Source organism: Neofelis nebulosa, chromosome 7 (assembly GCF_028018385.1).
Source record: "Neofelis nebulosa isolate mNeoNeb1 chromosome 7, mNeoNeb1.pri, whole genome shotgun sequence".
NCBI classification, from domain to species: Eukaryota; Metazoa; Chordata; class Mammalia; order Carnivora; family Felidae; genus Neofelis; species Neofelis nebulosa.
This window is the reverse complement of record NC_080788.1, coordinates 35233468-35248763: the sequence shown is the minus strand read 5'-3', so window position 1 is coordinate 35248763 and position 15296 is coordinate 35233468. Positions and strand designations below refer to the sequence as shown.

At 46.1% G+C, this 15296-nt stretch overlaps 1 protein-coding gene across 2 annotated transcripts in view; it reads left to right on the top strand.

The window, feature by feature from the left end:
* THSD4 (thrombospondin type 1 domain containing 4) overlaps nt 1–15296 on the top strand; it is a 573132-nt gene that overhangs the window by 16386 nt on the left and 541450 nt on the right. Inside the window, exon 2 of one of the 2 annotated variants that reach the window (XM_058737196.1) lies at nt 7907–8014. In XM_058737196.1, coding sequence (XP_058593179.1) covers nt 7986–8014 — 29 coding nt within the window. In that variant the 5' untranslated portion in view covers nt 7907–7985. Of the gene's footprint in view, nt 1–7906; nt 8015–15296 lie in introns of those variants that run through there. The other variant, XM_058737198.1, reaches the window with a different exon arrangement.

Genomic DNA, 15296 nt, shown 5'->3' with positions numbered 1-15296 from the left:
GGCCACCTGTTTTGACCAAGGGGGCTGGAGAATGTATTGGTCTTTGAAATGGGCTGGATCATCATCTTGGAGAGGGCCTGGGCAGCAAATCTGTGGTTCCCACAGATTTGAGCTCCCTGCAGAGCCCCGCTGTGGGAGTTTGATCTTGTTTCCTTTGATTAATGGCAACCCAGGGATTACAAACTACTCTTGGCAGGGGGTGCTGGGGAGAGATGGAGTGCTCAGGGTGGGGAGGAAGGCTGTATGGGTGTGGTGTCTCGGTGTTTTTGATCCCTTGGTAGGGTGGCCTGCAGCCCATCACAGCTGCTTATTTGCATGTTGGAGGCTTTGGGGTGGGGGTGGGGGCAGAGAATGTCATCAATCGTGTTAATTTCAGAAAGTGTTAACATTTACTGTGGAAGCAAAGTGACTGTTTAAATGCTGGGCTGGGCAACAGTACCTTGGAAACATGGTATGATCATGCTTGGAGACAGGCCCTCTGAGTGAGATTGAATGTAAATCCTTTCTGTCATCACAGAGCACCTACTGTGCCCCAGGCCCTGTTCTAGGCTTCAGGAACATAAAAAAAAAAAAAAAGCAAGTCTTTGAGAAGAGTCTTTACTCTTCTGTAGTCCCACCTAAGGGGGCTGAAAGACAAATGCAAATTACATTGATACACTGTGACAATTGCTAGATGGGAGCTCTGCTGGAGACTTAACACAGAAGTAAAGACATTTAACCAGGTTTATCAAGTGCTGTAAATCAAATGACTAAGTAACATTTGGGGAAAGAAAGGGTCTTACTCCAGATGCATTTCTGCCTTTGATCTGTAGTATGAGGCCATTTGAAGTTGAAAAACCGACTTTATACAGAAGCAGGAATAAATGGCCCATTTATTTCAAATATCTTGCCTTCCTGATATTTCTGACCTTGAACGTTTTCCTTAGTTACCTGGGAAACATTCTTTAGGATCGAAAACAAATATAAACCACATCAATGGTAATGACCATGAAAAATGATGCAATTTGTATCGAGATCCTTAACTAATCTGTGCCGAGTACCAATTTCTCCAGGTAAGAAAGGAGAGGTAGGTGTTTTCCTAATTGAGTAACCAAACCTGCTGTAATGTGTTTGCTTGGAAGTATCCAGGGAGTTTCAATGGCTCTTCAAACATTTTTTTTTCCTAGATCAGATTCTGTGGGTTTTCAGGTCACTCATGGGAAGAAATGAATAACGTGGCCGAGTTTGACGATGACAGGAAAAAGGACACGTTCTGCAAGGGGCTAGGAGACAGGATGGAGCACAGAGGGCTGGGAGGGAGATGTTCCTCTGGCTGGCTTCACCCAGTTGGAAGAGGCTGGAAATGTGACCTGGCCTGGGGCTCCTCAGGGCCCAGCCCTGAATACCCTGCTGCCTGGGGTAGGCAAGTGATGACGGCTCCCGGAGGGTTTAGGAGGGTGGGCCTCTCTGTGGAGGCAGCACAGGCCTGCGGTGGGTCAGCGCCTCCATTCTGGTTCAAGGCCAGCCTGTAGCCACTTACTGAACATCAGCAATAGCAGAGAGCAGACATGGGCTCTGTTTTCTGAGAAGTGGAACTCACGTGCCTCTCTTCTGAAGACAGTGTCAAATGACAATTCAGTGCATAAAATCTGGGCTCGGGCTGCCTGGTTTTGAGTCCTGACTCCCCCACCTACTCACCGGGTGGCTTGGAAAAGTGACTTAACCTCTCCGTACCTCCATTTCCCCATGGCAAGTTGTCGTAAGGCTAAAAATGAGTTCATGTGTGTTAAGCATATCGAATGCCATCTGGCACATGGTAGCCACTGAGTAGATGTTTGCTGGCATCCTTGGCCTCATGACTATTATGATCAGAAATGATAGAGTATGAAAACGGCTCATCCTGGCTGACTTTGCCCTAGGTGATGTTCATGGCACAATGAACAATCACGTCCTGACCTGTTTCACCTCCTAGCACATCCACGAGGCACCTTCAGTCCTTTAGGAAAGCATCCATCCATCCATCCATTCATCCATCCATCCATTCACGTGTTTATTACTAAATGGCTAGCTAAGCATGATTCTCTGCTGGGTGAGAGGCAGTGAGTCTAACAGTGAAAAGAGGGCCAACTCTGGTGTTGGCGATCTGTGTTTGTCCCTGGCCTACCCTCTACCTGCCGTGTGGCCTCAGTTTTGCTGTGATGATTAAATATCATGCCCCGTATCAGGTGCTTAGTGAAAGTCAGTTCCTGACTCTTCTTCTGCTTTACTGTTAATGGAAGACAGATGGGGGTTGGACACCGATGTTGGGAGCCTACAGCCCGGTACTTTTGTCCACAGACAATTTGCATGTCAGGTAGGGGGCGCCGCAAAGGGTCGGCCACTGTTCTGGGAGAAGAAAGTTGGCGGAAATGGCGGTGGAGCAGAAGTGTTGGTGATGTTGGGGAAGACGGGATTGGGCGGAGCATAGGCCCAGCGTGGAGGCCCTTGTTCTGTCAGGACGTTCTGGGGGTGGCTTTCGCAAAGGAAGGGCAGCTTCTGTGACTTGCCCCCACCACATGTTCCTGGGTGCTGATTTGGGGTCTGGAACTGCCTCCTGAAATGTCTGGTCCTCATTCGTGTGGTGAGTCCCTTCCACCGCCCCAGGGAGTAGGGCTTTTGTTTGTCTGGGTGATCGCTTTACATCATGGGGGTTCCAGAGGGGGAGAAGCCTAAGTGTGGGGGGAAGATGGGGAGGTGGAACTGGCTCCTGTCGTGGCGATGTGGCCTCAAGGTGGGCCTTTCTGAACCCACGCATGGGAGGCTGAGCAGATCCTTTTCTTCTGGGGACCATGGAACTCAGGTGGGTTTTTCCAGGAGTTCTGGTCAGGCCATGAGGAGAAGGGGCAGGAAACATGCTCAGAGGTGGGCCTGTTGGTAAAGGGTAGCAAAATAGTGCCCCTGTCATCTTTGGGGTTGGGAGCCACCTTCCATCCTGAGTTAAATCTGTCATGGCTCCTCTTTCTGTCTCCGCCATACTGAGCCTGGAACTGTCTTTCTGTCTCCGCCATACTGGCACGGAACCCTGTGCCACTTCCACCTGGTGCGTGGGGACTGTGACTCTAGCCTGACCCAAATCAGGTGACCGTTCAGCCTTCCTGCAGGATCTTTGTGGAAAGGAGAGAGAGTCGGGCCCTGGGCTTCCCCCAGGGAGCCTATGTTCTAACAGCAACTACATCGTTGGATTTTTTGGTCGCTGTCAAGAAAAGTTATAAATCCACAGACGCAAACCTCAAAAAGCGGAATCAGACCCACAAATAGCATGCTTACTCAGCTCCCCAGGCTCGGCACAGTGCCGCCAAATGAATTTTTGGGAAACCTCGCTTTCATCAGGTCTCTGCCTGCTCCCTACGATGGCTCTTTCCCAGCCATCTCATCGAAATTCGGTGCGGCTTCTCAGGGGCTTGGGCAATGTGGCTCTGCCTCGTTGTCATGATTTTACTCCCCCTGACCAGTTAGAACTCTGCTGTGCCTTCTGGTCTCCCAGTGCATTTCAAAAGGGCATTTAAACTGTTCTGTGAGCCACGGCGAGACATGGCTGCCCACACTGTGTGCAACAGACGCCAGAGTGTTTCCTTTCTCCTTCGTTCTTTTCTGTTGCACTTAAAAAAGTGCAGGTTATGACCCACAGAATTGTTTCCTGACAGACAGGGGTTGCGGCCCGCGGTTTGAAAAGCAGAACTGACATAACACAGTAGTGATCACGGAAGCACAGGTGAACACCAGGAAATGGCAGAGTCCCTCTGGAACAAGCTCCTCAACCGTATGATCAGATAAAAGTGATGAGTCAAATCTGATTAAGAAGTTGGTCAAAAAACATTCTGGACCAGTGGCCTCCGAAACTTTTTTTTGGATGGCACACACTCCATCGGTAAAAAATGTCTACACGTACAGCTCCCACATAGTGTTTGGTTATCATTTTTTAACTAATGTTAAAAATGTTAAAAACTTATGTGACCACATAAGATGTACACCCAAGATATAAATTCTAAGAAGATGAGGCAAAGAGGAAAAAAGCCCTATTTTAAAATGACAGGTAGGGCGCCTAGTGGCTCAGTCGGTTAAGCGACCGACTTCGGCTCAGGTCATGATCTCATGGTTCGTGAGTTCGAGCCCCGCGTCCTGCTCTCCACTCCCAGCGCAGAACCTGCTTCGGATCCTCTGTCTCCCTCTCTTTCTGCCTCTCCCCGGCTTGTGCTCTCCTTCTCTCTCTGTGTCAAAAAAAATTAAATAAACGTTAAAAAAAAAAAAAAAGAGAGAGAGGCTAATCATCTCTCTCTGTGTCAAAAAAAATTAAATAAACATTAAAAAAAAAAAAAAAGGAGAGAGGCTAATCATGACGGCTTCGTTCTATTATCAGCAAATACCTGAAGGCAAGATATGCCCAGAGGATGGGGTCCATGGTTCTCAGCAGGGGCTGTCAATCTGTTTTCAAATTGTTTGGATATTTAAGATGTTTTTCTGGTTGGCTTCTTGTCAGTTCTGGAAACCACTGCTTTGCAGCAGACTTTCTTTCCTCAACATCGCCCTTCCTTTCCTGAAAAAACCAGAAAAGCTCCCTGGTACCTGGTTTTGCTGCTTCCATCCACCAGAAATCCGAAGGGAGTCATGGGTGACTCTTCTCTTTCCCTTGTGCCACAGCCATTCATTTGCCGTATTCAGGGGATTTTTACCTCCTCACAGGGGGGCGGGTCTCCCCATGTTCTCCTCCCATTGCTGCATTGCTCCCACACTGCTTCCTTCTTCCTTCCGGTTCCTCCCACGCCTGTATACACGTGATTCCCATTTCCTGCGACGTCCACGCCTGGCTGTCGCCTGCTTCAAGCCCCAGCATAAAGCTCAGTTCCTCAGAGGGACCTTCTCAGACCACTGCCCGGTATACTTCCTGAGGCACCTCGGACTTTCTTTCATGGTGCTTGTAAGAATTGTATTTTATTTTCATCAATTTTTTTAACGTTTGTTTATTTTTGAGGGGGGGGGGGGACCGAGCATGAGCAGGGGAGGGGCAGAGAGAGAGGGAGACACAGAATCCGAAACAGGCTCCAGGCTCTGAGCTGTCAGCACGGAGCCCCACGTGGGGCTTGAACTCGTGAACCGCGAGATCATGACCCTCAACCGACTGAGCCACCCAGGCGCCCCCTATAACAATTTTATTTTTATACTTATGTTTCAGTTTGTTTAAAGTGTATAGTCCTCTACACCTAGACTCTAAGTTCCTTGAGGACCGTGCCTACAGTGCCATGTACGTGCACGAATGTGTGTGTCTATCACCCAGTTCACGCCATCTTGATAAATATTTAATACTCCCAGCAACCCTACAGGTAGTTCCAAGAGGTATCCCCACCCCCCCCCCCCCCCCCCCCCGACAGCCGAGGAAATTGAAAGGCAGAAGTGTTAATGCCGAAAGTCACCTGCTTAATAAATGAGGCCCCGGGTCTCAGACCTAGGTCATTGAGGCTACAGCATGTGCACTTTTTACCGGCTACTCTAGATTGCTCATTTGTAACCCGCGTAGACTACGGGCTGACCGTAAGTCCCATCTTCCTTGCTGATGTCTGATCAGCCCTCTACAGCGATTTTTCTCTTGATCTAGCTTGGTTTGTGCCCAGCGTCTCTGTATAACACTATTCACCTGTTGTTCTAGACAACGCTATCCTTTCCTCTGACAGTTCCAAGTCCCTGAATCTTATCCACCTAAGCTAGATTGTAAAGGGAGACCACTGACTCATCCTTTTCTTGAGTCTCATGATAAGTAAATAATTATTGATTAGTTGATCATTATTAGGAGCTTGGCAGAGATTTCGTCCTACTCTCTGTCTTCACACAGACCCACTGCCCGGCCAAGAAGACAATGCCTTGGATTCAGAGGAGTTTTAACTGTTCCAATTTACGCTTGTTGGCCTTCTTCCTGGTGAATCTCAGTGTAACTTCTGGCCGAGACCCAAGAATTTCAGGGTCTTCAATGCCATGAGTAATTTCATGAGTTGCTGATGGCTAATTAGGGGTGATTACAGTTAAGAGGCTTTACTTCCTTAATAGCCCCCAGAAAGGGCTGGTGGTAACTTTTAAAATCTTGATTATTTTCCCCTGCAAGTGGAAGGCTCTGATTCGCATCACTGTCTTTTCTTAAGTCCTTATAATTTATCTCGCCATCCCCACTTCCACCCCTTTTCCGGTTAAGAAAGAAATCGGAAGGAGAAACCGATGATTTTGGAAAACTGGCTTTATTAGAGCGGACCCCTGGGCATGGCTTGAAACCTCACTTCATCTGTTGCCTTTCCCTGAGAAGGAGGTACAGGAAGAGGGGAGACTGGGCCGTGGTTTTTCTTCCCAAGTTCCATTATATCCCAACCAAACCTCCCATCCCAGGCTTTCTGATGCTGTTTATAGTTTACCTTTGAAACTGTTGGTTCATTTGACAGTGTTAAGACATTCTGTGTAGCAAGGGCTTCCGAGGAGAGGTGCTTTTGAGGGTGGGGGGTTCTACCCTCCTCTTTTTCCTGGGATGACACATTGCAGGTGTCGCTTGACCTCTTCCTGCACCAATGCCAGCAGAGATACTTGGTGATGAGTGTCGCTCGGGTGCCAGGCACGGGCCAAGCCCGGTGCACATGTCCGCCACTTAATCCCCACCACCTGTGTCAATCCCTTAGGTAGTATTTTTTTAAACAGTTTCATTGAGATGTAATTCACATAGCATACACCTCACCGATTTAACACTCCAATTAAATGATTTTTAATACATTCACGGGTTGGGCAGGCAGCCATCAGCACAGTGTAATTTGAGACCACTTTTGTCACCCCAGGAGGAAATCTTGCACCTCCCCTTATCCCCTCCCAACCTTTCTGACCCTGGCAGCCGCTCATGTATTTTTTGTCTCTATAGATTTGCTTACCCCCAACATTTCCTGTAAATGGAATCGTGCAATATGTAGCCTCCTGTGGCTGGCTTCTTTAACTCAGGATAATGTTTTCAAGGTTCATGACGATGTAGCATGTATCAGTACATCATTTCTTTTTATTATTAAGCAGTATGTTTTTTCTTTTTTTTTTTTAAGTGCATTTATTTATTTTGAGAGAGAGAGAGAGAATGAGTAGGGGAGGGGCAGAGAAAGAGGGAAAGAGAGAATCAATCCCCCATGCTGTCAGCACAGAGCCCGATGCGGGGCTCGATTCCACGAACTGTGAGATCACGACCTGAGCCGAAACTAAGAGTTGGACGCTTAACCGACTGAACCACCCAGGCGCCCCAAGATTTTTTTTTTTAATGTTTTAATGTTTATTTATCTTTGAGTGAGAGAGACAGAGTGCGAGTGGGAGAGGGGCAGAGAGAGAGAGAGAGAGAGGGAGACACAGACTCCAAAGCAGGCTCCAGGATCTGAGCTGTCAGCACAGAGCCTGACACGGGGCTGGAACTCACAGACCTCGTGATCATGACCTGAGCTCAAGTCGGACGCTTAACCGACTGAACCACCCAGGCGTCCCCTGTTAGGCGGTATTTTTACCCCTAAATGTACAGTTGGCGGAACCAAAACACACAGAGGCGAAGTGACTTTCCTGTGGTCATGTAGCCTTTAATAGATGGAGCTAGATTTCCAACGCAGGGTTGCCTAATGCCGACTCTGATATTAGCCAGTCTGAGATAATCATACTAATAGTAATTTATTGAACATCTTTTATGGATCAATGCCTGTGCTGAATGTCCCATAAATCTGTTACCTCATGTTCGTGTATACTCGGATTTCAATTGGGAAACGTAACCATAACTGGACAGTGGCGTTTTTATTTTAATGGCTTCCATTTGCTCGCTTCCGGTTTCATCGGCCCCCTTAGACTCCAGGATCTTCTTAAGCAAATGATGCTAAAAATAGTATTGTCGTTCCTCCCGTAGGAATTGAACATCACTCCCATCTGCGGAAAACTGGTAACATCTCAGAGGAGCCCTTGCTTCTTCCGGGACGCCCAGCATCATGGTTTCTCATTTCATGCGGTCCCTCAGGTAAGTGGAGAACCTTTTCAAAAGACAACAGGAAAACAGGAAATTCGATATTTGCATTTACTCTACAGTCTCTATAGTAACTAGCCTTGAGGGTCTGCACATCAGTGGTATTGTTGATATACTACGTGCATGTGTATAATAAGTCCGCTATCCACAAGAGCCCTCGAGGCCTAGCGAGTAGTGTGCTGTGGGAAGAGGTGCTCGGACTGAGATCCAAGTGACTTGGGTTCAACCCGGTGTTCTGCTAGTTCGTGGGAGACCTCTGGGGTTCAGATTCTTATTTTTAAATACAGACGTTCCTGGATGCGTGGATATTTAGCCTGGCTGCCCAATGGAATTACCTGAAGAACTTACGCCAGTTTTATCCTCTGGCTTGGACTTAATTGATCCAGTGTACTTAAAAGGGGACATCGCTGGTTCCTTCCGCTCAAAACATCTGTGACCTTCACCTGCGTGTTTTATTTGATCCCGATAGACCCTTTGAAAACTTCTTCGGTCCAAATGCTCTGTAAAAACACAATATGCAAAATGGTTAACGGTAGTGTTTGATTAAGCTAAATTTGTCTCCTCGGTTTGGATTTGTAATATTTACATATTATGAGATCAGTGAGTCTGTGTTGATAAACACCAAAATTTGGAATCGGGATTTATGGATGATGACTTGTACATCAGCCTTAGCATCTAGCTTATTTTGCACTTGCTTTAGCTGTGTAGCATTAAGAAAATCTTGGAGCGCCTTGGGGCACCTGGGTGGCTCAGTCGGTTAAGTGTCTGACTTGAGCTCAGGTCATGATCGCAAGGTCTGTGAGTTCAAGCCCCGTGTCAGGCTCTGTGCTGACAGCTCAGAGCCTGGAGCCTGCTTTGGAGTCTGTGTCTCCCTCTCTCTCTCTCTCTCTGCCCCTCTCCCACTCGCACTCTGTCTCTCTCACTCAAAGATAAATAAACATTAAAACATTAAAAAAAAAATCTTGGGGTGCCTGGGTGGCTCAGTCGGTTAAGCGTCCAACTTTGGCTCAGGTCATGATCTCGAGGTCCGTGAGTCTGAGCCCTGTGTCAGGCTCTGTGCTGACAGCTCAGACCTGGAGCCTGCTTCAGATTCTGTGCCTCCCTCTCTCTCTGCCCCTCCCCTGCTCACGCTCTGTCTCTCTTTCTCTCTCTGAAAACTAAATAAGCATTAAAAAAAATTAAGAAAATCTTGATCCACAAGGTAAGCAATTGCAGTTCCTGAAGGAAGTTCATCTTGCAATCTCAAGATGCTCTTTAAATAAGTAGACTCAGAATCTAGAAAGCGGGGAAGGAAGAATTTTTTATTTAAAAGTTGAATCACTAAGGATATCCTGAACTTTTTTTTCTCTTGTAACTATACATTAGCCCTGAATGCTCAGAACTTACAATAAAAAGCAAAATGGCTTATAATATGTTATTATGGTGGTGCCACATGTGATTGCCCAACCAGGGCTAGAGCATTTGCTAGGCAGATGCTCTTAGGCCAATGCCTGGCATTTAATTGAGTGGAGTGGAGTGTGTGTGTGTGTGTGTGCGCGTGTGTGTGCGCGTGCGCGTGCGCACGCCCTAGTCTGTAGTTGCTTGTATAATTTTACATGAACAGACATGTGCAGGCCTGAAGTCCAAAGACCCGTGCAGAGCTACAGCCTTCTTCATTAATGTCATTCACAAGCGTGTCACAGTCAGACCGAAGTCAGGAAAAGCTCCATTCTGAGGTCTCTGCAAAATCCAACTGTTAACAGGGCAGCCCACATCTGCTCAGGGATAGTATTTGATAACTAACCTAAATTAGCAGGTTTGCATTTTTAAACCATAGTTTAAAAAATAGATTTAAAAGATATTTCAAGACCTGAGCTATGCATCGTGTTTGTGAAAACTCCAAAATAATGCTGTACAACCACAAGGGAGTGAGAAGTGCACTTGGGCCACTGGGTCACTTCAGAACCACAGCATATTTGAGCACCAGGACCCCAATGGGGGACAGAGAAGTGGAAGCCACAGTTGCATATTGAACTGGATTGAAAAGGGCAGCAAAGGATGACCAAAGGTGGGTTCGCCATGTGGTACCCAAGTGGGAGCCTGGCCAGCAGCAGAAAGGCCTCTACAAATCCTGAGGACCCTCAAAAATGTGGCCACCCAGGCTGCCCGAGGAAGGCCATTGCTTGGGAGAACTTCCCAAGTTTTTTCCTTGATGGGATTTTGGAATTTTCATTGATGCCTCTGTGAAAATAGTTGACCTCTCCTAATCTGATTGGTGGTTGGAAGCCATCTCCCTTCGAGGGGAGGCTCACCTCCAGGCTGGGCGTTATTTCAGAGAAATTGCCCATGGTTGGAAATGAGCAAGGTGGGAGTAGCTGAAAGCTAGATGTGGCCTTGCTACCCTTGGGATTGAACTCTGGAAGTCCTGACAGGTCTCCAGGATTAGGGTCCTTCTGAAAGGGTTGTTTTATTTTATTTTATTTTATTTTATTTTATTTTATTTTAATTTAATTTAATTTTATTTATTTATAAGTTTTTTTTTAATGTTTATTTTATTCTCTAGAGAGAGAGAGAGAGAGACAGACAGAGTGTGAGCAGGGTAGGGGCAGAAAGTGTGGGAGACAGAGTCTGAGGCAGGCTCCAGGCTCTGAGCTGTTAGTACAGAGCCCAATGTGGGGCTCCAACTCACGAACCGTGAGATCATGACCTGAGCTGAAGTCGAAAGCTTAACCCACTGAGGCAACCAGGCGCCCCTGAAGTGGCTGTTTAAACAGGCCTACTGAGCAGGACGTTTCTTCAAGAGTTCTGCTGAATGGAGTTGGGGAGAGAAAATGTGGGCTCTGAGGATGGGTGATTCTTTGCAAGAGCTCAGCTGCAGATTCCATGAAGTCTCCTTCTTCATAAGCCAGGTTTTGCATTAAAACTCATAAACCGTTTTGCATTCTGTTTCAAGGGCCTTATAAATCTATTTTAATCTGAAAAAAAACTAGAATGACTTTTGTTTTAATGCTTTAGAAAATGTTCTGGGGAAAGGGCTATGTTTACTTTAAGAGCCAGAAGTCTTTGATAACATTAGTAGATCACACACACACACACACACACACACACCCAAATTTTAAGGTTTTTAAAAAAATATATTAATAAAGGCAACCAAATGCATAAAGATCAATTGGAAAAGCTGGAAGATTTCTCTACCCATAGGGCAACAGGTCCAGATTAGAAGTCAGCTGCCAAGAAAATCCCTGAGAGGAAAAAACATTGAAGGGATTCACAATTCTGATACGCAGAGATTTAGTTTAAAAATCCCTCCCCAGTTTTTGCCAAGCCACAGAGAAGCAGAAAGCCAGCTTCCCCCTCATTGAAAAAGACCAAAAAGCCTGGAGTATTAGCATAGCAAGAGTATCTCTGCCCTGCTCAATGTCTGCAGTAATAAAAAGAATCGCTGTTAAACCCCACAGCAGAAAAAACACGAAAGTTTTAACTCTTGATGGAGCTGGTTAGCGAGTTGTCTTTGAACGTTGGACAAGCCTGGAGGCCACCCAACGTTCAGGGCAAGGGAAAAATCCATTTGGACCAAAGGATTAGTCAAGGCTACATTAGGAAGTCTTTGTCCTGTTACAGGTTAACAGAGGAAAAGACACTAAGTGATACCAAAGTGTATATATTTCTTAAAGTCTTGCTCCAAATGGTACACTTTTTTTTTTTTTTAAATGACAGTTACAGCCTATGTGTTTGTTCAGTGATTGAGCGGAAGCAAACCCAGTTTTCTGCTAGAATTAGTTTAACAGGTGGTGATGGCTACGTATCATGGCCAGCCAACAAAATCTATTTAGAGCCGGTCTGCATGGTCGGGGGCTCATTTTGTACCTCGTACTATGCCTCAGTATAGTTGACAGTGTTTATGTTTGAAAGGAAAACACAATGGTTGAAAATGCCAGACAAGTGGTTAAATTGGCAGAAAATAAAGCTGACTAGGTGATCCTCATTTTTGAAGAGTAGGGTTTGAAGAAATACAGATGTAATTAGATTACAGAGGTAGATGGTGATTTTTATAGGTCTTGTGAAGTGGAGTTCTGGATCATTTTAAGGGGTTTACAGGTTGGTGGCCCTAGGTCAAGTGTCTGGTTTTAGTCTTCTGAAACGTAAGGCTTTTCTTTGCCTTCATACACACTTCAGTACAGTAATATTACTGTAATGCCTGTCAGCTGCTTCGCTCAGAAATACAGCCAGAAGGGACTGAGGAAATGAGAAAGAGAGAGGTGGCTGTTCTTGGGGCAACTGAAAAAGATCCCGAATACAGAAAGGAAAAAAGAAGCGTGTTGAGAAGATGTGTCTGTGTGTGTAAGAAAGAGAATGACCAAAATAGTGATATTTGAGATATGATCCATCAGTGAAAACGGAGACTCCCCTCAGGGGTGGAGGACTATGTGGTCATTGGGAAGGATCATGGGCTCAATCAGTGTCCCTGTGCCAGTGACTAAGAAATGCGGTGGAGGAGGAGAAAATAAGGGAAGGAGAAAGGGGGAAAGGAGGGGGAGGGGGAGGAGGAGGGTAGAGGAAGGAGGGAGGAAAGAGCGGAGGAGGGGTCAGGTTTGGATTATTAGTGTTAAACTTAATTGTGTTTGGGGCACCTGGGTGGCTCAGTCGGTTAAGCGTCCGACTTTGGCTCGGGTCATGATCTCACAGCTCGTGAGTTCGAGCCCAGTGTTGGGCTCTGTGCTGCCAGCTCGGAGCCTGGAGCCTGCTTCCGATTCTGTGTCTCCCTCTCTCTCTGCCCCCTACCCAACTCATGCTCGCTCTCTCTCTCAAAAATAAATAAACATTAAAAAAGTTAAAAAAAAACACATCATGTTAATAGAGCAGGACAGACTTTGTGTAGCCCACATCTAAACCACTACCCAGTTAATACTTAATGAACATTTGTTGAATATTGAATGAATGAGTTGATAATGATCTTTTGGGTAAAAGAAAGAAAGTAGAAAGTTTTTCTTTCCTGATGAGGATTGTTAGTTAATTACAAAAGCAGGTTAAAGCAGCAAATCATACAAATGATACACACACACCTTTAACAGTTTATTTTTAACTTAAAACACATGTACATTCACTCACTATTTTTTGATACGGGGCCAAGGACTTTTCTTTGAGCATGAACCCCTGATTGTCCTTCTTGCACAAACCACACCCATAAACATTATCTAAGGTTTCCATTTGGGTTACTTTAACGTGGAGTGAGAATTTAAAGACATTTGCAAAGCAATCTGAGTTCAGATGATTCTAGATTTTATTATTTTTGCCCCTAATCATTTACAGTTGTCTCATCCACACCTAATTTGCCAACAGTTTTTTTTTTTCTTGGCTACTTGCCTTTACTGAGTCTTTCCAAAGCCTTCAGCTTCATTTTCGTAGAAACAACTAACAACGACTCCTTCTTTTTGCGCTCTATGTCATGGGTTTGTGTACTATTCGGATATTTTCATGTGATTCCAAAGCAACGGGCACACACAGGTTTGGGAACACGGTTGACCCTGTATGAAGACAACTCCTCTGGTGGGAGCAGAACAGTACAAGTATGCCGGGGAAGAGCCTGCTGGAATCTTTTAGGGGAAGCCTGGTAGGAGAGCCATCTGAATGGTAGGCAGCGAGGCTAAGAGGAAATAAAATCGTTTTTTGGAGGACTGCCCTGGCAAACCCCTACCTATAAAATGATGGCAAGCATTCAGACAGTATTGATTTTTCTTTATGCCTGGCACGGCCCTGCACCTGGAGCATGTCCTCATCACTCAGTACTTGACTGTGGGATTTACTAGAACATTCTGTACCCAAAAGCATCCAGTGGAGTCAAGGTGCGATCACTGGGCTGCCAGCTACCCATTCCTTATGGACCCAAGTGGATTTATAGGCTTCAGGTTAACATTGACCCCCACCCCTGCCGGGGACTGGAACCCGTAACTGCCCACTTGTGGAAATCTTCCTAATTTAGGATTGTCTTCCTTTTTCCTGTTCTTTTATTTTCCCAACAGAGAATTCTGAGATGCACTTAGAAAACACTTCATTGCTGGAATGTTATGACAGGAGCTCTTTGCACCTCTTTTGTGAGCCATCATTCTTCCCTCCTTCTGGTTCTTCTTCCTCTCTCACTTCATTCCATCCTCCCAATTCTTTCATTCACTCGCTATTCATTGGTCCTGAGGTGGGACCAGAGCTCTGCTGATTGTCTACTAGCTGCAAAGATGGATCAGAAACCATTTCCTTGAGAAATCTGCCATCGAGGAGGGGAAGTTACCAACGGATGATGGGTCTTAAAGAGCTGTGCCGTGACAGACACCTCACTTTGCCAGAGGCCCTGGTCCAGAGAACACAAATGGCCGCAAGAGTTGAGAACCTGGAAATCAGCAATAAAAACCAATATACATACAATAGGTGTCTGTAAATCCATGCTCTAAATTGGAAACATTCACCCCACGAAAGGTAGGCAGGCCCTTGCGCCGAGCCTGTCGGTCTTACTTTGGGTTCAGCTTGGTTCTGAGGCCGAGGCCTACCTAAAGGAAGCCGAGTTGAGAGGGCACAGGCTTGTCCACGGCACAGCAAGCGATGCCTGATGGCCGGTAGGAGACAGCGAAGGGCAGGCCGGGGGTTCAGAGAATCCCAAGCGTCTGGGCCTTGCAACCTCCTCAGCTCCAAGGCCACCACCTTGTGCTCCACAGATGGCTTGATAATCATGCTGGCGATTCTGAGCCAGCCATCTAAAAAAGGTTACTTACGCTCAGTATACTCCGTATAAGAAATCAGGAAAATAAATAGAGTGCATTTTTGTAAGTTTGGGATTGAAATGGTCGGCTTCCATTATTTTAAACCTTAGAATGTTCTCTTGTGAGGCTGGATAAACCAGGTTTTATCACATGTACTTACTTTCTGATTATTTTTGCAAGCACGACAGAAAGTGAAACAGATGTGTGAAGCCACAGCCTCGTAAGAACGGGGAAGAAAATTGATGTGATGAAATGCAAATGCTTGGTTTAAAGGTGTGTTGTGTTAATGAGGCCCCAGAGCATGGTGGTTAAGGGTCCAGGCCAAGGGTCTGACTGCTGGCTTTGGAATCAGCCTTTGCCACTTAGGTGTGTGTGCCCTTCGATAAATGACTTCGCCTCTCTGTGCCTCAATTTCCTCACCTGCAGAGTGAATATAACGAAAGCGTCTGGCGGGATGGTTGTGGAGATTCAATGAAATAATACTCGTAAGCGTTGAGATCATGGATAGCCATCGAGTCTTCATGGTCGAATGTCATTTGTCACCTGTC